At 43.6% G+C, this 21,962-nt stretch overlaps 1 protein-coding gene across 4 annotated transcripts in view; it reads left to right on the forward strand.

Annotated features, from left to right (window-relative positions):
* The window catches only part of ctif (CBP80/20-dependent translation initiation factor), a 235,616-nt gene that overhangs the window by 121,217 nt on the left and 92,437 nt on the right, over window positions 1-21,962 (forward strand). For 3 of the 4 annotated variants that reach the window (XM_073064057.1, XM_073064058.1, XM_073064059.1), the window contains exon 5: window positions 15,830-15,937. The exons of the other annotated variant lie outside the window; for it this stretch is intronic. In XM_073064057.1, the coding sequence (XP_072920158.1) occupies window positions 15,830-15,937 (108 nt within the window). The remainder of the gene's footprint in view (window positions 1-15,829; window positions 15,938-21,962) is intronic. 4 annotated transcript variants of the gene reach the window in all.

Consider the following 21,962-nt stretch of genomic DNA (forward strand, 5'->3'; position numbering starts at 1 on the left):
GATAAGGATACAGTGTTATAGGAGTGGAATGTACTCTATGTAATGCTTGGGTGGGGGGTCACTGATAAGGATACAGTGTTATAGGAGTGGAATGTACTCTATGTAATGCTTGGGTGGGGGGTCACTGATAAGGATACAGTGTTATAGGAGTGGAATGTACTCTATGTAATGCTTGGGTGGGGGGTCACTGATAAGGATACAGTGTTATAGGCGTGGAATGTATGTAATGCTTGGGTGGGGGGTCACTGATAAGGATACAGTGTTATAGGAGTGGAATGTACTCTATGTAATGCTTGGGTGGGGGGTCACTGATAAGGATACAGTGTTATAGGAGTGGAATGTATGTAATGCTTGGGTGGGGGGTCACTGATAAGGATACAGTGTTATAGGTGAGGAATGTATGTAATGCTTGGGTGGGGGGTCACTGATAAAGATACAGTGTTATAGGCGTGGAATGTATGTAATGCTTGGGTGGGGGGTCACTGATAAAGATACAGTGTTATAGGAGTGGAATGTACTCTATGTAATGCTTGGGTGGGGGGTCACTGATAAGGATACAGTGTTATAGGCGTGGAATGTATGTAATGCTTGGGTGGGGGGTCACTGATAAAGATACAGTGTTATAGGAGTGGAATGTACTCTATGTAATGCTTGGGTGGGGGGTCACTGATAAGGATACAGTGTTATAGGAGTGGAATGTACTCTATGTAATGCTTGGGTGGGGGGTTCATTGATAAGGATACAGTGTTATAGGTGTGGAATGTATGTAATGCTTGGGTGGGGGGTCACTGATAAGGATACAGTGTTATAGGAGTGGAATGTATGTAATGCTTGGGTGGGGGGTCACTGATAAGGATACAGTGTTATAGGAGTGGAATGTACTCTATGTAATGCTTGGGTGGGGGGTCACTGATAAGGATACAGTGTTATAGGAGCGGAATGTATGTAATGCTTGGGTGGGGGGGTCACTGATAAAGATACAGTGTTATAGGAGTGGAATGTACTCTATGTAATGCTTGGGTGGGGGGTCACTGATAAGGATACAGTGTTATAGGAGTGGAACGTACTCTATGTAATGCTTGGGTGGGGGGTTCATTGATAAGGATACAGTGTTATAGGAGCGGAATGTATGTAATGCTTGGGTGGGGGGTCACTGATAAGGATACAGTGTTATAGGAGTGGAATGTATGTAATGCTTGGGTGGGGGGTTACTGATAAAGATACAGTGTTATAGGCGTGGAATGTACTCTATGTAATGCTTGGGTGGGGGGTCACTGATAAGGATACAGTGTTATAGGCGTGGAATGTATGTAATGCTTGGGTGGGGGGTCACTGATAAGGATACAGTGTTATAGGAGTGGAATGTACTCTATGTAATGCTTGGGTGGGGGGTCATTGATAAGGATACAGTGTTATAGGCGTGGAATGTATGTAATGCTTGGGTGGGGGGTCACTGATAAGGATACAGTGTTATAGGAGTGGAATGTACTCTATGTAATGCTTGGGTGGGGGGGTCATTGATAAGGATACAGTGTTATAGGCGTGGAATGTATGTAATGCTTGGTTGGGGGGGTCACTGATAAAGATACAGTGTTATAGGCGTGGAATGTATGTAATGCTTGGGTGGGGGGGTCACTGATAAAGATACAGTGTTATAGGCGTGGAATGTATGTAATGCTTGGGTGGGGGGTCACTGATAAGGATACAGTGTTATAGGAGTGGAACGTATTCTATGTAATGCTTGGGTGGGGGGGTCACTGATAAGGATACAGTGTTATAGGAGTGGAATGTATGTAATGCTTGGGTGGGTGGGTCACTGATAAGGATACAGTGTTATAGGAGTGGAATGTATGTAATGCTTGGGTGGGGGGTCACTGATAAAGATACAGTGTTATAGGAGTGGAATGTACTCTATGTAATGCTTGGGTGGGGGGTCATTGATAAGGATACAGTGTTATAGGAGTGGAACGTATTCTATGTAATGCTTGGGTGGGGGGGTCACTGATAAGGATACAGTGTTATAGGAGTGGAATGTACTCTATGTAATGCTTGGGTGGGGGGTCATTGATAAGGATACAGTGTTATAGGAGTGAATGTATGTAATGCTTGGGTGGGGGGGGTCACTGATAAGGATACAGTGTTATAGGAGTGGAATGTATGTAATGCTTGGGTGGGGGGTCATTGATAAGGATACAGTGTTATAGGCGTGGAACTTATTCTATGTAATGCTTGGGTGGGGGGTCACTGATAAGGATACAGTGTTATAGGAGTGGAATGTATGTAATGCTTGGGTGGGGGGTCACTGATAAAGATACAGTGTTATAGGAGTGGAATGTACTCTATGTAATGCTTGGGTGGGGGGTCATTGATAAGGATACAGTGTTATAGGAGTGGAACGTATTCTATGTAATGCTTGGGTGGGGGGGTCACTGATAAGGATACAGTGTTATAGGAGTGGAATGTACTCTATGTAATGCTTGGGTGGGGGGTCATTGATAAGGATACAGTGTTATAGGAGTGGAATGTATGTAATGCTTGGGTGGGGGGGGTCACTGATAAGGATACAGTGTTATAGGAGTGGAATGTATGTAATGCTTGGGTGGGGGGTCATTGATAAGGATACAGTGTTATAGGCGTGGAATGTATGTAATGCTTGGGTGGGGGGGGTCACTGATAAGGATACAGTGTTATAGGTGTGGAATGTATGTAATGCTTGGGTGGGGGGTCATTGATAAGGATACAGTGTTATAGGCGTGGAATGTATGTAATGCTTGGGTGGGGGGTCACTGATAAAGATACAGTGTTATAGGCGTGGAATGTACTCTATGTAATGCTTGGGTGGGGGGTCACTGATAAGGATACAGTGTTATAGGAGTGGAATGTATGTAATGCTTGGGTGGGGGGTCACTGATAAGGATACAGTGTTATAGGCGTGGAATGTACTCTATGTAATGTTTGGGTGGGGGGTCACTGATAAAGATATAGTGTTATAGGAGTGGAATGTATGTAATGCTTGGGTGGGGGGTCACTGATAAGGATACAGTGTTATAGGCGTGGAATGTATGTAATGCTTGGGTGGGGGGTCACTGATAAGGATACAGTGTTATAGGCGTGGAATGTATGTAATGCTTGGGTGGGGGGTCACTGATAAGGATACAGTGTTATAGGAGTGGAATGTACTCTATGTAATGCTTGGGTGGGGGGTCACTGATAAGGATACAGTGTTATAGGAGTGGAATGTACTCTATGTAATGCTTGGGTGGGGGGGGTCACTGATAAGGATACAGTGTTATAGGTGTGGAATGTATGTAATGCTTGGGTGGGGGGGGTCACTGATAAGGATACAGTGTTATAGGAGTGGAATGTACTCTATGTAATGCTTGGGTGGGGGGTCACTGATAAGGATACAGTGTTATAGGAGTGGAATGTATGTAATGCTTGGGTGGGGGGTCATTGATAAGGATACAGTGTTATAGGAGTGGAATGTATGTAATGCTTGGGTGGGGGGTCACAGATAAGGATACAGTGTTATAGGCGTGGAATGTACTCTATGTAATGCTTGGGTGGGGGGTCACTGATAAAGATACAGTGTTATAGGAGTGGAATGTATGTAATGCTTGGGTGGGGGGTCACTGATAAGGATACAGTGTTATAGGAGTGGAATGTACTCTATGTAATGCTTGGGTGGGGGGTCACTGATAAGGATACAGTGTTATAGGAGTGGAACGTATTCTATGTAATGCTTGGGTGGGGGGTCACAGATAAGGATACAGTGTTATAGGCGTGGAATGTACTCTATGTAATGCTTGGGTGGGGGGTCACTGATAAGGATACAGTGTTATAGGAGTGGAATGTATGTAATGCTTGGGTGGGGGGTCACAGATAAGGATACAGTGTTATAGGCGTGGAATGTACTCTATGTAATGCTTGGATGGGGGGTCACTGATAAGGATACAGTGTTATAGGAGTGGAATGTACTCTATGTAATGCTTGGATGGGGGGTCACTGATAAGGATACAGTGTTATAGGAGCGGAATGTATGTAATGCTTGGGTGGGGGGTCATTGATAAGGATACAGTGTTATAGGAGTGGAATGTATGTAATGCTTGGGTGGGGGGTCACAGATAAGGATACAGTGTTATAGGCGTGGAATGTACTCTATGTAATGCTTGGGTGGGGGGTCACTGATAAAGATACAGTGTTATAGGAGTGGAATGTATGTAATGCTTGGGTGGGGGGTCACTGATAAGGATACAGTGTTATAGGAGTGGAATGTACTCTATGTAATGCTTGGGTGGGGGGTCACTGATAAGGATACAGTGTTATAGGAGTGGAACGTATTCTATGTAATGCTTGGGTGGGGGGTCACAGATAAGGATACAGTGTTATAGGCGTGGAATGTACTCTATGTAATGCTTGGGTGGGGGGTCACTGATAAGGATACAGTGTTATAGGAGTGGAATGTATGTAATGCTTGGGTGGGGGGTCACAGATAAGGATACAGTGTTATAGGCGTGGAATGTACTCTATGTAATGCTTGGATGGGGGGTCACTGATAAGGATACAGTGTTATAGGAGTGGAATGTACTCTATGTAATGCTTGGATGGGGGGTCACTGATAAAGATACAGTGTTATAGGAGTGGAACGTACTCTATGTAATGCTTGGGTGGGGGGTCACTGATAAGGATACAGTGTTATAGGAGTGGAACGTACTCTATGTAATGCTTGGGTGGGGGGTCACTGATAAGGATACAGTGTTATAGGAGTGGAACGTACTCTATGTAATGCTTGGGTGGGGGGTCATTGATAAGGATACAGTGTTATAGGAGTGGAACGTACTCTATGTAATGCTTGGGTGGGGGGGTCACTGATAAGTGCAGCTGGAGAAACTGAATGCAAAAATAAACCGATTGTACACCTACTGAATAAAAGACTTGAATTTCAAAAGAAGTTGCAGAGAGCTTGATTTCTCATTTGTCACATGGGTGCAGGGTAGCGGAACAGTATGACTGCGTCAGTGACCTGGGTTCAATTCCCACTGCAGTCTATAAGGAGTCTGTATGTTCTCTCCGTGACCCTTGGGTCTCCTCCGGGCACTCCAGCTGTTTCCCTCATTGCAAAGACATACGGGTTGGTCGGTTATTTCATCACAGCGCTGGCTCATGGGTTCCGACGGGCCTGTTACGGTGCTGTGTATCTCTAAAGAGAATAGGAACTGTTGTGATTTCCTGCATTCAGAACGTGGAATGCTTGGGAGGGGGTTCCAACATCCCCAGGGAACTCATTGCTTCCTAGGTTAGCTGGTTCTTAAAATAACTTCAGCTCCCCGAAATAAAGTCCCCTGATCCTTTAGGAATAGGAGATGAATTGAATGTCATTTTGCTTATGGTGTGTTATTTATTTAGAGGCTGTTCTGTATTTACTGTATGGAACCAGTTAATTGGATGAGTAAAGAAATGCTCTCCTGGATCCATGCTTGAGGAAATGGAGACATAACTCTGGGTTATTGAACCTCCTGGGATTTCTTGTTCTTCTTTTCATTCTCTCCACTCTCTTCTCTACTGCCAATGCATCCTGTGTGCTGTTAGCTTTGGGTGTCATTTTTTGATATTGGCGTATTGCAATCTGTAATGTAGCTCTGTTCCTCTGCCAATTCCTCTTTGTTCATAACTTCCGCTGTCTCTTCTGTCTGTCGTCAGTGCCAAATGTAGCAAGAACACTTGGCTAAGAATCGATGGTAGTGCAGGTGATGGGGAGCAGATTCTATCTTCTACCAGTTCATTCTCTTCCATTTTCTCTTTTTAGAATTTTGTGTCTTAAATACTTTGTGAAGATGGGGAGTAACACAGTAAACTGAACATCTTGTTGGTGGAAATACAATGAATTCTGGTTAATAGGAACTCATTGGGACCATTACATTTTGGCCCAATTAAGCAGCTGCTCCATTTAACCGAAGTTTCATGGAAGTTGTTGAAAAGGTATTTAAAAAAAGGCAGAGTATTTAAATGAAATACAGAACAAATTAGAGGACTACCAATATCACAACAATACTATAAAACTGAGTACTAGTTCATAATCATTACCAATGAAGGAATTAATCCAGTGTATTCTTTGATTGACTGTAAATAACAAAATCATTGCAGACTCTGAGTGCAGATAATGGACTGACTTTATTGAGATAACTGTCATTGCCTAGGTGAAGTAGCGTGGTTCAGAACACACACACTCTTACAACTCGAGCATTCTCTTTCTTTTTGTTTGTTTGTGCTCAAGGAGAACAGCATGGGCCGCTGTCACCCACACTCTTCTGAAGTCTGAACAGAAAACTGCCATTCTTGTACAGAATTAGAACATAGAAACATAGAAAACCTACAGCACAATACAGGCCCTTTGGCCCACAATGTTGTGCCGAACATGTCCCTACCTTAGAAATTACCTAGGCCTACCCGTAGCCCTCTATTTTTTTTGAGCTCCACGTACCTATCCAAAAGTCTCTTAAAAAACCCTATCGTACCCGCCTACACCACCTTTGCTGGCAGCCCATTCCATGCACTCACCACTCTCTGAATAAAAAACATACCCCTGACATCTCCTTTGTACCTACTCCCCAGCACCTTAAACCTGTGTCCTCTTGTGACAACCATTTCAGCCCTGGGAAAAATTTTGCCTCTGACTATCCACACGATCAATGCCTCTCGTCATCTTATACCCCTCTATCAGGTCACCTCTCATCCTCCGTTGCTCCAAAGAGAAAAGGCCGTGTTCACTCAACCTGTTTTCATAAGGCATGCTCCCCAATCCAGGCAACATCTTTGTAAGTCTCCTTTGCACCCTTTCTATGGCTTCCGCATCCTTTCTATAGTGAGGCGACCAGAACTGAGCACAGTACTCCAAGTGGGGTCTGTCCAGGGTCCTATATAGCTGCAACATTACTTTTTGGCTCCTAAATTCAATTCCACGATTGATGAAGGCTAATACACCGTACGCCTTCTTAACCACAGAGTCAACCTGCGCAGCTGCTTTGAGCGTCCTATGGACTCGGATCCCAAGATCCCTCTGATCCTCCACACTGCCAAGAGTCTTACCATTAATACTATATTCTGCCATCATATTTGACCTACCAAAATGAACCACTTCACACGTATCTGGGTTGAACTCCATCTGCCACTTCTCAGCCCAGTTTTGCATCCTGTCAATATCCCGCTGTAACCTGTGACAGCCCTCCACACTATCCACAACACCTCCAACCTTTGTGTTATCAGCAGACTTGCTAACCCATCCCTCCACTTCCTCATCCAGGTCATTTATAAAAATCACGAAGAGTAGGGGTCCCAGAACAGATCCCTGAGGCACTCCACCGGTCACTGACCTCCATGCAGAGCATGACCCATCTACAACCACTCTTTGCCTTCTGTGAGCAAACCAGTTCTGGATCCACAAAGCAATGTCCCCTTGGATCCCATGCCTCCTTACTTTCTCAATAAGCCTTGCATGGGGTAACTTATCAAATGCCTTGCTGAAATCCATATACACTACACCTACTGCTCTCCCTTCGTCAATGTATTTAGTCACATCCTCAAAAAATTCAATCAGGCTCGTAAGGCAGGACTTGCCCCTGACAGAGCCATGCTGACTATTCCTAATCATATTATACCTCTCCAAATATTTATAAATCTTGCCTCTCAGGAACTTCTCCATCAACTTACCAACCACTGAGGTAAGACTCACTGGTCTATAATTTCCTGGGCTATTTCTACTCCCTTTCTTGAATAAAGGAACAACATTTGCAACCTTCCAATCCTCCGGAACCTCTCCTATCCCCATTGATGATGCAAAAATCATCACCGGAGGGTCAGCAATCTCCTCCCTCGTCTCCCACAGTAGCTTGGGGTACATCTCATCCCGTCCCGGCGACTTATCCAACTTGATGCTTTCCAAAAGCTCCAGCACATCCTCTTTCTTAATACCTACATGCTCAAGCTTTTCAGTCTGCTGCAAGTCATCACTACTATTACCAAGATCCTTTTCCATAGTGAATACTGAAGTAAAGTATTCATTAAGTAGCTCTGCTGTTTTCTCCGGTTCCATACACACTTTCCCACTGTCACACTTGATAGGTCCTATTCTTTCACGTCTTATCCTCTTGCTCTTCACATACTTGTAGAATGCCTTAGGGTTTTCCTTAATCCTGCCCGCCAAGGCCTTCTCATGGCCCCTTCTGGCTCTCCTAATTTCCTTCTTGAGCTCCTTCCTGTTAGCCTTATAATCTTCTAGATCTCTTGCATTACCTAGCTCTCTGAACCTTTTGTAAGCTTTTCTTTTCTTCTTGACTAGACTTATTACAGCCTTTGTACACCATGGTTCTTGTACCCTACCATAACTTCCCTGTCTCATTGGAATGTACCTGTGCAGAACTCCACACATGTATCCCATATAACCATATAACAATTACAGCATGGAAACAGGCCATCTTGGCCCTTCTAGTCCGTGCTGAACGCTTACTCTCACCTAGTCCCACCGACTTGCACTCAGCCCATAACCCTCCATTCCTTTCCTGTCCATATACCTATCCAATTTTTTTTTTTAATGACAAAATCGAACCTGCCTCTACCACTTCTACTGGAAGCTCATTCCACACAGCTACCACTCTCTGAGTGTTACCCCTAAACTTTTGCCCCTTAACTCTCAACTCATGTCCTCTTGTTTGAATCTCCCCTACTCTCAATGGAAAAAGCCTATCCACATCAACTCTATCTATCCCCCTCCTAATTTTAAGTACCTCTATCAAGTCCCCCCTCAACCTTCTATGCTCCAAAAATAAAGGCCTAACTTGTTCAACCTTTCTCTGTAACTTAGGTGCTGAAACCCAGGTAACATTCTAGTAAATCTCCTCTGTACTCTCTCTAATCTGTTGACATCTTTCCTATAATTTGGTGACCAGAACTGTACACAATACTCCAAATTTGGCCTCACCAATACCTTGAACAATTTTAACATTACATCCCAACTCCTATACTCAATGCTCTGATTTATAAAGGCCAGCATACCAAAAGCTTTCTTCACCACCCTATCCACATGAGATTCCACCTTCAGAGAACTATGCACCATTATTCCTAGATCACTCTGTTCTACTGCATTCCTCAATGCCCTACCATTTACCATGTATGTCCTATTTTGATTATTCCTACCAAAATGTAGTACCTCACACTTAACAGCATTAAACTCCATCTGCCATCTTTCAGCCCACTCTTCTAACTGGCCTAAATCTCTCTGCAAGCTTTGAAAACCTACTTCATTATCCACAATGCAACCTACCTTAGTATCATCTGCATACTTACTAATCCAATTTACCACTCCATCATCCAGATCATTAATGTATATGACAAACAACATTGGACCCAGTACAGATCCCTGAGGCTCACCGCTAGTCACCGGTCTCCAACCTGATAAACAGTTATCCACCACTACTCTCTGGCATCTCCCATCCAGCCACTGTTGAATCCATTTTACTACTTCAATATTAATACCTAATGATTGAACCTCCCTAACTAACCTTCTGTGTGGAACCTTGTCAAAGGCCTTACTGAAGCCCATGAAGACAACATCCACTGCTTTACCCTCGTCAACTTTCCTAGTAACCTCTTCAAAAAATTCAATAAGATTTGTCAAACATGACCTTCCACACACAAATCCATGCTGACTGCTCCTGGTCAGACCCAGTCTATCCAGATAATTATATATACCATCTCTAAGAATACTTTCCATTAATTTACCCACCACTGACGTCAAACTTACGGGCCGATAATTGCTAGGTTTACTCTTAGAACCCTTTTTAAACAATCGAACTACATGAGCAATACGCCAATCCTTCGGCACCATCCCCGTTTCTAATGACATTTGAAATATTTCTATCAGAGCCCTTGCTATTTCTACACTAACTTCCCTCAAGGTCCTAGGGAATATCCTGACAGGACCTGGAGATTTATCCACTTTTATATTCCTTAAAAGCGCCAGTACTTCCTCTTCTTTAATCATCATAGTTTCCATAACTACCCTACTTGTTTACCTTACCTTACACAATTCAATATCCTTCTCCTTAGTGAATACCGATGAAAAGAAATTGTTCAAAATCTCCCCCATCTCTTTTGGCTCCACACATAGCTGTCCACTCTGATTCTCTAAGGGACCAATTTTATCCATCACTATCCTTTTGTTATTAATATAACTGTAGAAACCCTTTGGATTTATTTTCACCTTACTTGCCAAAGCAACCTCATATCTTCTTTTAGCTTTTCTAATATCTTTCTTAAGATTCTTTTTACATTCTTTATACTCCTCGAGCACCTCATTTACTCCATGCTGCCTATATTTATTGTAGATATCTCTCTTTTTCCAAACCGTTTCCAATATCCCTGAAAACCATGGCTCTCTCAAACTTCTAACCTTTCCTTTCAACCTAACAGGAACATAAAGATTCTGTACCCTCAAAATTTCACCTTTAAATGACCTCCATTTCTCTATTACATCCTTCTCATAAAACAAATTGTCCCAATCCACTCCTTCTAAATCCTTTTGCATCTCCTCAAAGTTAGCCTTTCTCCAATCAAAAATCTCAACCCTGGGTCCAGTCCTATCCTTCTCCATAATTGTATTGAAACTAATGGCATTGTGATCACTGGACCCGAAGTGCTCCCCAACACATACCTCCGTCACCTGACCTATTTTATTCCCTAACAGAAGATCCAACACTGCCCCTTCTCTAGTTGGTACCTCTATGTATTGCTGCAAGAAACTATCCTGCACACATTTTACAAACTCCAAACCATCCAGCCCTTTTACAGAATGGACTTCCCAGTCTATGTGTGGAAAATTAAAATCTCCCACAATCACAACCCTGTGCTTACTACAAATATCTACTAACTCCTTACAAATTTGCTCCTCCAATTCTCGCTCCCCATTAGGTGGTCTATAATACACCCCTATAAGTGTTACTACACCTTTCTCATTCCTCAATTCCACCCAAATAGTCTCCCTAGACGAGCCCTCTAATCTATCCTGCCAAAGCACCGCTGTAATATTTTTTCGGACAAGCAATGCAACACCTCTCCCTCTTGCCCCTCTGATTCTATCACACCTGAAGCAACGAAATCCAGGAATATTTAGTTACCAATCGCACCCCTCCTGCAACCATGTTTATAGCTATAACATCATATTTCCAGGTATCAATCCATGCTCTAAGCTCATCCACCTTTCTTACAATACTAGCATTGAAATAGATGCATTTAAGAAACTCTCCACCTCTTTCTCTCTGTTTATCCCTAACGGTACAAACAACTTTATTATCTTTTTCTTCCTTCTCCCCTACATCTTCGATCTGAGCGCTCCCCTTCTCTGTCACCTGCCTATCCTCCCTCACACACTGTTTATTAGCTTTCTCTATTTGTGAACTAACCTTCTCTCTCCTAGTCTCTTCAAATTGATTCCCACCACCCAAACAGTCTAGTTTAAAGTCTCCCCAGTAACCTTAGCAAATCTCCCCGCTAGGATATTGGTCCCCCTAGGATTCAAGTGTAACCTGTCCTTTTTGTACAGGTCACATCTGCCCCAAAAGAGGTCCCAATGATCCAGAAACTTGAATCCCTGCCCCCTGCTCCAATCCCTCAGCCACGCATTTATCCTCCACCTCATTCCATTATCCCCTGAACATATGCCACATTTCTTCCGTACTTTTCCCTGAGAACATCCGTTTCCAATTTAAGCAATTAAAGATTGGCTTATCCTTACGGATATTGATCATTGTATATATTTGAATTATTTACTCACAAGATCAATCGGCATTCACAATAGAGGTGTTAAAGTCAATTGAAACTTGAGGCGGACAGCTGACGCTATTTTGAAGTTCGTGAAGACAACAGAAGCTTAGTTTTTGAGTTTGTTTCACAACCTTCTGTTATCTTGTTGCCTCTGGCACCACCTATTGGTAAAGGGACACTATGGTTTAGGAAGACCTTTCTAGAAAAATCTCAGTACAAAGGCCTCACTCGTCTGGTTTAAGAACACATTGTCATCGTCTACCTGGTCTGTAGTAAGCAGAGGTGTCTCCAGCAGTCTCACCTCAAAGATCTTGCTTGACTACTACTACCCCAGGCTGTCCTTGGTTTAACCACAACTTCAACATGTTCATACAATGCTTTTGACAATTGCATCCTCCAAACTTTCATTTTCATTGTAACATTCAAAATGATTGTTGAAGCCTTCAAATTCTTCGTAGTTCCCAACCTGTTGAAGTAGTGAAATAGTTTCATTTTCACTCCCAGCACTTTCTGGCATCTCCAAGCCTGAATGCTTGAAACTGTGGTGAGCAAGAGAGTTCCAAGTTGTCTTGCTGCTTATTTCTTGCCAACTACCAGTGATAACAGTAACTAACACGCATGCGCGCGCACACACACACACACACACACACACACTCACGCACACACACACACACCTATTTAAAGACTGTTTGCACTAAGCACAGTGTAGTGTCTAATGGCCACACAAGTACACACAACTGATGCCAGTTAGAAACTGTTCAGCAACATAGTGTCCCAGATAAACAAGGAAATCCTGGCTATTTTCTTGATTAGTTTTGTTTTTTAAGAGTTGTTCCAAGTAAATGGCTGTCCTGATTCACCAATGGCCAAGTTAGACGGAATCCACATTACTTTGTGAAATAAATGTGTGCGTGTACGTATCAAGTCCGGGGTGGGGGTGGGGGTGGTTGGTGGGAAGATATTACATTATTGTACATCGTGGAGCTTGTAGCTGAACCTGGGAGAATGTCATCGATTCTTTCAGTCTGCTGTGGGGACTAAATGATATGATTCACATGTCACAATATTTTGATATATGTGTAATAGATAAATAAGTTAAAGCTGAATCTGCTGCAAAAAAAGAAGCAGATTAAAATCCTAAATCAGAAGGATGCAATGTTATCTCTCCCGTCGCCCCTATTGGGACATAGGCCGCTGAGAACAGCTCGTCAGAGTCCTCTGCCTTCAAGAATGAGGTCTTAGGACCTTATGTTAGAGTTTCTGAAGCTCTGAGTTTTTACGAGATGGGGTTGCTAGCCCCACGCCCAATCCTCCTCCTTTCACAGTCGGCCTTGGGTCTGTCCATGGTGGAGTTGTATATAACAGGAACATTAGAAATGTGGAACAGAGATATAAGAGAAGGCTTCAGTCTCTCAGCTCACTTTGCTGTTCAGTAAGTTTATAGTTGATTTCTCTTCTATCTTAATTTCCAAAGATTTATCAGTCTCAGCCTTGAATAAACACTGTAGATGAGGACAGAGCCCTTTTTGGAGAATTCCAAGTACTCATAATGCACTGATTTTAAATACTGTTTCCTCTGCTGGGTCCTGACTGGTAGCTGTTGTCTTCTGGCTCAGCACTCCCCACACGTCAGCAAGAGGAAGCTGTCTCTCAGCATCAAGCCTTTCACTTTTTCTCCAAATACTATAAGGTAACTTTTCTTTCAAGTCAAGTTCAAGTTTATTGTCATCTGACTGTACATCTAGGAGGCCCTCCATTGGTTGGGGTTGACCATGAAGGTTGCGCCCGAGCTGTTGCACGCAAGCCAGGGCAGTACAATATGGAGAGCCCCATGCAACAGGCATGCAGCTGATAAATCCCAAATAACGACAGAGACTGATACAGTTTGGCACCAGTGGAATCGCAAGAGTTGTCAGTCAGCATTGACCTCAACATAGGGACTCCAGCTCCATATTTTTCCTTGGGGTTTACTCCCGAAGCCTTCCTGTATGAGTGAGACAGCGGAGCTTTGAAATCAGTTTACCTTCTCCTAGCTGAGCTGCCCACCACAGCTGACGAGCCCCATCTGCCCAAAGCCACTGCTTTGAAGTTGCCAGTAACCCACCTTTGCCCATTTCTTCTGTCAATAGAAACAGTTCCACCTGACTTAGTACCTAAGCCACACATGAAAGCCAGGAGCTGGACTTGGTTGTCAGAGGCTTTTGAAATGTAGGCCATTGGGAGCTTATAAACCCAATTGGGTTCTCTTTATCTAGTTTTAAGACTTGTGTGAAGATCTGATCACATTTTAGGTCATATTTATTCAGAAATGGAGAAAATTCTAAAGCGTTCACCAACTCTCTAGCACCACTGTAGGCTTTTCCTGCATGACTTTCTTTCAGTCGCTAACTTTCTAATTTCAGCAGTGTACTAGATTCTCAGTGGACATCTCTGGGGGATGAATGGCCTTTCTTGGGTAATGGGGTTAAAACTGCACGTCATTCGAGTTACAGACTTGGCCAAGTACTGTATTGTTTCAGCAAAAAATGTTCTCAAAAGTATAAACAATACTCAATACTCTTGCCCTCCCCCCCCCCCCCACCTTCTTATTCCAGCTTCTTACCCCTTCCTTTCCTGTCCTGTCCTGGTGGAGGGTCTCGGCCTCAACTGTTTATCATTTGCATAGATGCTTGTCTGATCTGCTGAGTTCCTCCAGCATTTTGTGTGTGTTGCTCTGGATTTCCAGCATCTGCAGAATCTTTGTGTTTCTGGTCAGTTAACTTGGTTTTTGGATGAAATACAGCTGCTGAAAATGATTACCCTCCTGCTGTAATAATGACCAATCTACTTTTGTCTTCCCAATTGCTCATTGTACACAAATGTTAAATGTTTGTGTTCTAGGCCCCTCTGAACACCAACATTTCTTGCATATTGTATTTTCTTGCTAATGGGAATAACCTGAAATGCTGACTATTTACTTTTTTCCATAGATGCTGCCTGACCTGGGTTCCCCCAGCATTTTGAGTGTGTTGCTCTGATTTCCAGCACTTTCTTGGGTGCCTGTCCTTTATTCCTTTGCTTGACTAGCAATGTTCTATTTGTAGCCTTTCTTCCTAGCAGCTGTGTTCCAGAAACCTGCAAGTTTTTGAAAATTACTGCAGATGTATCTGCTCTCTGTCCAGCCTTTCTAGAACCCAACGATATTGGCCAGTTTCTCTAGCACTTGCTCTTCATTAGTACTGTCTGGTGTTTCTCACACTGTCATTAGTTCCCTTGTCGCCTGCATTTCCACTTAGATACTTCAATGAGGAAGAAGGAAGCAAAACTACTTGTTTGGACCATAAGACACAGGAGCTGAATTAGGCCATTCGGTTCATCGAGTCTGCTCTGCCATTTCATCATGGCTGAGTTATTATCCCTCTAAACTCATTTCTCCTGCCTTCTCCCTGTATTATTTGATCCCCTGACTATCAAGAACCTATCAACTTTTGCTTTCAATATACCTAGGGACTTGGCTTCCACAGTCATCTGTGGAAATGAATCCCACCACCCTCTAACTAAAGAAATTCCCCTTCATCTCTGTTCTAAAGGAACATTCCTTTATTCTGAGGCTGTGTCCTCTCATCCTAGACTCTCCCACATCTAAACATTCACTCTATCTAGGCTTTTCAATATTCAATAGATTTCAGTAAGATCCTGCCTCATTCTTTTAAACTCCAGTGAGTATAGGCCCAGGGCCATCAAATGCTCCTCATATATTAACCCTTTCATTCTTGGGATCATTCTCATGAACCTTCTCTGGACCCTCTCCATAATATCTTAGTCAATTCCTTACTCTTCTGCATCTTTCTCCTGAGAGGCACAGATTTTGCCGCTATATCATTTTGCACACCCCTGGGATATACGAACCCATTCTGAAAAGCAGAGTGAATAATGGAATTTCTCATGTCTAGGCCATTTCCTTTTGGATCCAGAGACAGCCAGACGCTGCTCTGTTTCCCGGTGGGTTATAATGTTTGCGGGTTTTCTCTTGCAGTGGAGCCACATGGGATCTACAACCTGAGAAATTACATTTCACCAGCTCGTTTCATCGAAGGCATTGCCAAAACGCTTCCAAGTCCCTCCCTCACATTGAGCGAGAAGGGTAAGTATCACTTCTCCACATGTGAAAAGGGGGATTATTGACATTTTTTCCAGTTGGACAACCTTCGCCTTGCCTCTTGGAAGGTATAAGTTGTGCATGGCTGAGGGAGCAGTCATGCAGACTGTGGTGGACCAGTCCCTTGACTCTTGGCAGTTCCCAGTGTCCCAGCACAAATGGGAGGTGCTACTGCCTGTGGTAAGTTCCAGCCTATGTTTATTCATTCTTGGATGTCAGGTTAGCTGGAGCGACCAGGGTTCAGAGGTACATGACAACGATTCCGGGAACAAAAGGGTTAACTTGAGCAGCAGTTGATGGCTCTGGGACCTGTATTCATTGGAGTTTAGAAGGGGAATCTCATTGAAACTTACTGAATATTGAAAGTCCTCGACAGAGTGGATCTGGAGAGGATGTTTCCTATAGTGGGGGAGTGTGGGACCAGAGGGCACTGTTGTTGAATAGAAGGATGTTGCAAGTCTTATGGACTATTTTTAAAAATCGTTATGCTGGTGATCTTGAGATGGTTGCCCATCAGTAACTGATAGATTTTGATGTCAGAGAGCAGCACTCTGGGCCATTTCTAAGGACTGATTCGTTCACAGGACTACCCCTCTTCTGATCTCCATCCTTTATCTACAGGAATTGGATTCAAATTTAACACAGGCACAGTTTGCTAACATTGAAGAAGGATTTGGTTGAATCCTTCAAGGATTTGAAGAAGGATTAGGCAGAGGTTGGGATCTGATGCATTCCCAGGATAGAGTCATAGGGCACAGAGACAACTCATCCACTGAACACCCGGACGTGCCCGCTTCTCATGGCTACTACCAAGGAGGAGGTACAGGAGCCTGAAGACACACACTCAACGTGTCAGGAACAGCTGCTTCTTCCATCAGATTTCTGCCAGTGATACTAAACTTGATTTTGATTCAAGTTGTCTTCCCGAGTCAGTCCATTTGCCGATATTTGGTCATATTACCCCCCCCCCCCCCCCCCCCGAACCCTGAATGAATCCATGTACCTGTCCAGGTGCCTTTTAAATGTTGCAGTGGTGCTTGTTTCTCTGGTTTCTTCTGGCAGCTTGCTCCACATATCCCCCCTCTAAATTGCCACATATCCTCTTTAAATTGCCCTCCCCTTTACTTATCCATCCAGTTTTAGACTCCCCCCACCTTAGGGAAAAGACTGTATATGTGGTGGGTGTATGGAACACCCTACAGAGATGCAGATACATTAGGGATATTTAAGAGACCCTTAGTCACATGGATGACAGAAAAATGGAGGGCTGTGTAGGAGGGAAGGGTTAGATTAATCTTACAGTAGGTTAAGGGGTCAGCTTATTCCATTTTAATATGTAAAATAAACATGATTTTGTGATCACTAAATATGTAGTAGTCTTACTCTGGGAGCTATACCGATCTCTCTGATATAGTTAATCATCCTCTGTGCTCGGAATTTTCAGTGAAGAAAATGGCATTCTATCCCTAATCTGATCATACTGAATGAACAGCTTTATTTCTGCGGCCCAGTAATACATTACCTGTTTGTTAATAAAAACTAATGGAGTGTGATGACCCACACAGATGCCGTCTCCCTTTTATCTACACAACTCTGTTGTGTCAAGCTTCTGTTTCTTCATGTCACCAGTTCTCTTCCTCGTGTTGGTATGCGCACAGGTACTCTTTCCAGTCGTGTAATGTTGTACATGCTGCAGTAAACCCATATGTAGGAAGAGAAGTTCTGCTCCATGTATATGGAGCACTACTGTCTGGTATGGAGAGACTACTGCGCAGGATCGAAAATAGCAGCAGAAAGTTGTAAGCTCTGCCTGCTCCATCATGGGAACTAGTCCAAGCCCGGCTGTGAAAGGAGGAGGGTTGGGCAATGGGCAGGCAAACCTGATCCCATAAAAACCCAGAGCTACCGAGAAAATAACGTGAACTCCAAAGTCCTCATCCCTGGCACCCCAGCTCTATCATCAGCACTAACCTCCTCAGCATCCAGAGCATCTTCAAACGATGATGCCTCAAAAAGGTGACTCCCATCACCCAGGACATGCCCTCTCACATTCCTACCATCAGAGATCAGATACACAGACACACAATTTCACACGCACACGCACAGACACACACACACACAATCACACACATGCACATACACACGCACACAATCACACACACACAATGACTCAGGAGCAACTTCTTTCTCACTAGTTTTTTGGTTTCATTCCTTACCCACACACACACACACACACACACACACACACACACACACACACACATATATATATATATATAGATATAGATATAATATAGATATATATATATATATATATGTAGTTACTATTGTGTATTGTAATGTACTGCTGCAGCAAAATAACATATTTCACAAATTATGTCGGTGATATTAAACCTGGTTCTGATTCAGCTGCTTTAGAGCAGGGGTCCCCAACCTGTTTTATGCCTTGGACCAACCAATACCATTAAGTAAGGGGTCTGCAGAGCCCAAGTTGGGAAGCCCTGCTTTAGACCATTGTACTGTACTTCCCAATCCACATTCAGCGATCTTCAATATAAGGAAGTGTTTACACTTTACAGTCTGGCCCTATACGTTACACTGAAAATGCTTTCAATTCCTAGACAAGTACAATGTGCTCACAGTGGTCACATTATTAGGTACAAGAATGGAACCTGGTGTGATCTTCTGCTGATGTGTGCTCAGAGATGTTCTGCTCACCACTGTTGTAAGGCATGGTTATTTGAGTTACTGTTACCTTTCTGTCAACTTGAACCAACCTGACCATTCTCTGACCTTATCAGTAACGAGGCATTTTCACCCACGGAACTGCTGCTCATTGAATGCTTTTTGTTTCTCATGCCATTCTCTGTAAACTCTAGAGACTATTGTGTGAAAATCCCAGAAGATCAGCAGTTTCTGAGATACTCAAACCACCCCGTCTGGCACCAACAATCATTCCACAGTCAAACTCACTCAGATCACATTTCTTCCCCAATCTGATGTTTGGTCTGAACAACAACTGAACCTCTTGACCACATCTGCATGCTTTTAGGCAATGAGTTGCTGCAACATGATTGGCTGATGATATTTGTAATAATGAGCAGGTGTGCTGGTGTACCTAATAAAGTGGTCACTGAGTGTATGTTTTGTTTTAATCTGGTGGAATTGAATATTAAAGGTGGCATCCATCAGTAAGGAGCCCCACCATACCAGACACCCCATTCTCATCATTATTACCATCTGGGAGGATTCAGATTCTGATTCATTCTCACACACAGTGAAATGTGTCATTTACATTAACAGCCAACACAACCTAAGGATGTGCTGGGGGCATGCCGCAAGTATGACCAACAGAGCATGTCCACATCACTCAGGAGAGCAACAAGCAACAAAACCAGCCTGTCTCCTCTCCCACCCACACACGGACATGCTTCCAAATCCACATAAAGACCGCTGGGCCAGCAGGCTTTGGCCTTCGAGGTGCAGGAGCTTGAAGAAAACTTGTAAACTCAGCCAGCACCATTGTGGCCACTAGGCTCTCAAGCATCAAGGAATTCTTCAAAAGGCGATGCCACAAGAAGGTGGCATTCATCATTAAGGACCCCCTTCACCCAGGATGTGCCCTCTTCTCATTGCTACCATCAGGGAGAAGGTACAGGAGCCTGAAGACCCACAATCAACTTTCTTTCCCACCGCCATCAGACAATGAACACATGACACTACCTCACTATTTTGCTTTCTATTTTTACGACTTAATCTTTTCTATATATATTATATTGTAATTCATAGTAATTATTTTGTATTGCACCGTACTGCTGTAAAACAACAAATTTCAGGACATGTGTCAGTGCTAATAAACCTGGTTCCGACTCTGATTGACAGGTTGCTGTGTAAGCGGGTTTGGAGGAGGAACTGTTGCTAAAGAAACATTTTGTAACAACTCAAATCGGTCACTACTTCTGATGTATATTGAAAGATTGCCTTCCAGTTTAGAAAACAGTTCCTGCCTGACACTCCTATTGGACAGCCCTATAGTCTACAGCTCCGCAGAGACCAAGCCAGAATTAAACATAATTGTCCATTTCCTAGAGTGTCAGTCAGATGTCCTGATACACTGCAGCAATGGAACTGAATAAACAGTGGAAGAAGGAATTAAATTGCAGAAGTTGAGGGAATTAAATGTGAGACAGTAGTATGGTGGATTCCTGTTAATGGGGGCACATTGGGATTGGTAGTTTGGCCTAATTAAATGGCTGCCCAGTCAGACCAAGTTTTATGGAAATAGTAAAAAGGTATACAAGGAAAGCTGCTATACGACTATAAAACCGGGTATTACTTCCTCATGTTTATTGACAGAGGAATTCATCGATTGTACACTGCCATGTTCTTTTGATTGACTGATGAACAAAATCAGTGCAGATAATAAATTGCCTTCATACCTTTTGTTTTATGATTGCATCTGCCAAACCTTCAAGATGATTGTCAATACCTTCAAATTCTTTGTAGTTCCTAACATTTTGAAGTAGTGAAATGGTTTAATTTTCACTCTGGCCATTTCTGGCATCTCCAAGCCTCAGAGAGCAAAACAGTTCTGAATTGTCTAACTGCTTATTTCTCGCCAACTTTGCCGTGTCACGTACTCCGAATTGGCATTGTGGATTTCTGCTTCTCTCTCTACTTCTTTCTGAACTTCTTATACAACAAGCTGAAAGTCACATCAGATATGATCGATTGACTCTTTTGAACATTGGAAAGGCCGCATTCAGTCATAATGTGCTGCCTTTCTACCACTGGGACCTCTGCTCGCATGAATGAGGGGGGGTTCATTCACCACACCGACGTTACCGAGGAAGAGCCGGCATGATTAGGTTAAGACGGTGCGCAAATCGGCCGCTGTTCCCTAGCAAACTTCTGGCCAACATACAGTCCCTGGACAACAAGCTGAGAGCCAGAATCTCCTACCAACGAGAAACAAAGCACTGTAACATCTTATGCTTTACCAAAACCTGGTTGTTGGAGGAGATACCAGACCAAGCATTGAACCCATCGGATTCTCTGTGTCCGGAGCAGACAAGTCTAAAGACCCCGCTGGGAGAAGTAAAGGTTCATGGTGAACAATGGTTGGTGCGACCCTGGTAGTGCGCGCACCCTCAAATCCCTTTGCTCCCTGGATCTGGAGTACCTTGTGCTGCTCTGTTGACCTTTTTGGCTGCCTAGAGAATTCACCTCTGTTATTATTACAGCTGTGTACATCCCACCACGGGCTGATACCAAACAAGCTGTAAATGAATTTTGCGAAACCATCGATATCCATGTAACCACACACCCAGAGGCTGCTTTCATCATGGCTGGAGACTTTAACCAAGCATTGCAGACCAGAGTTTACCTGACGTTCTGCCAACACATCGAGGTGAGCACACGGGGAAGAAGTGTACTCGACCACTGCTACTCTCCCTTCCATAACGCCTACAAAGCACTTCCTCGCCCACTGTTTGGAAAGTCTGACCATTCCTCCATCCTGCTGCTGCCTGCCTACAGGCAGAAATTGAAGCAAGAAGCGGCCATAGTGAAAACTATCCACTGCTGGTCCAACCAATCAGACTCAATGTTACAAGACTGCTTTGATAGCATCACTTGGGAGGTCACCTGGGGATAAAGCCTTTGCCTCCGGAGACCAACAGGAGGTCAAGAGATCCCACTATGACTTACGTAGAGCCATCAAGGTGGCAAATCAGCAACGTGGGTAAAATCCAGTCACAACTCTGCAACAATGACACATGCAGCGTGTGGCAAGGACTGCACACCATCGAGGGCTTCAAGAGGAAACGCAACAGTACAGCCAACATTGCCGCATCGCTCCCGGACAAGCTAAGTGTTTTTACGCTCAGTTCGAGCTTGATAAGACTGAATCCCCGAAGGGAATCGCCAATGAGACCTGCACCCTGGTCATCTCCGAGGCTGAGGTACGCAGAACGTTCCAAAGTGTCAACTCAGCCACAAGGCAGCGGGG

Source organism: Hemitrygon akajei, chromosome 13, assembly GCF_048418815.1.
Source record: "Hemitrygon akajei chromosome 13, sHemAka1.3, whole genome shotgun sequence".
In the NCBI taxonomy this organism is placed as follows: domain Eukaryota; kingdom Metazoa; phylum Chordata; class Chondrichthyes; order Myliobatiformes; family Dasyatidae; genus Hemitrygon; species Hemitrygon akajei.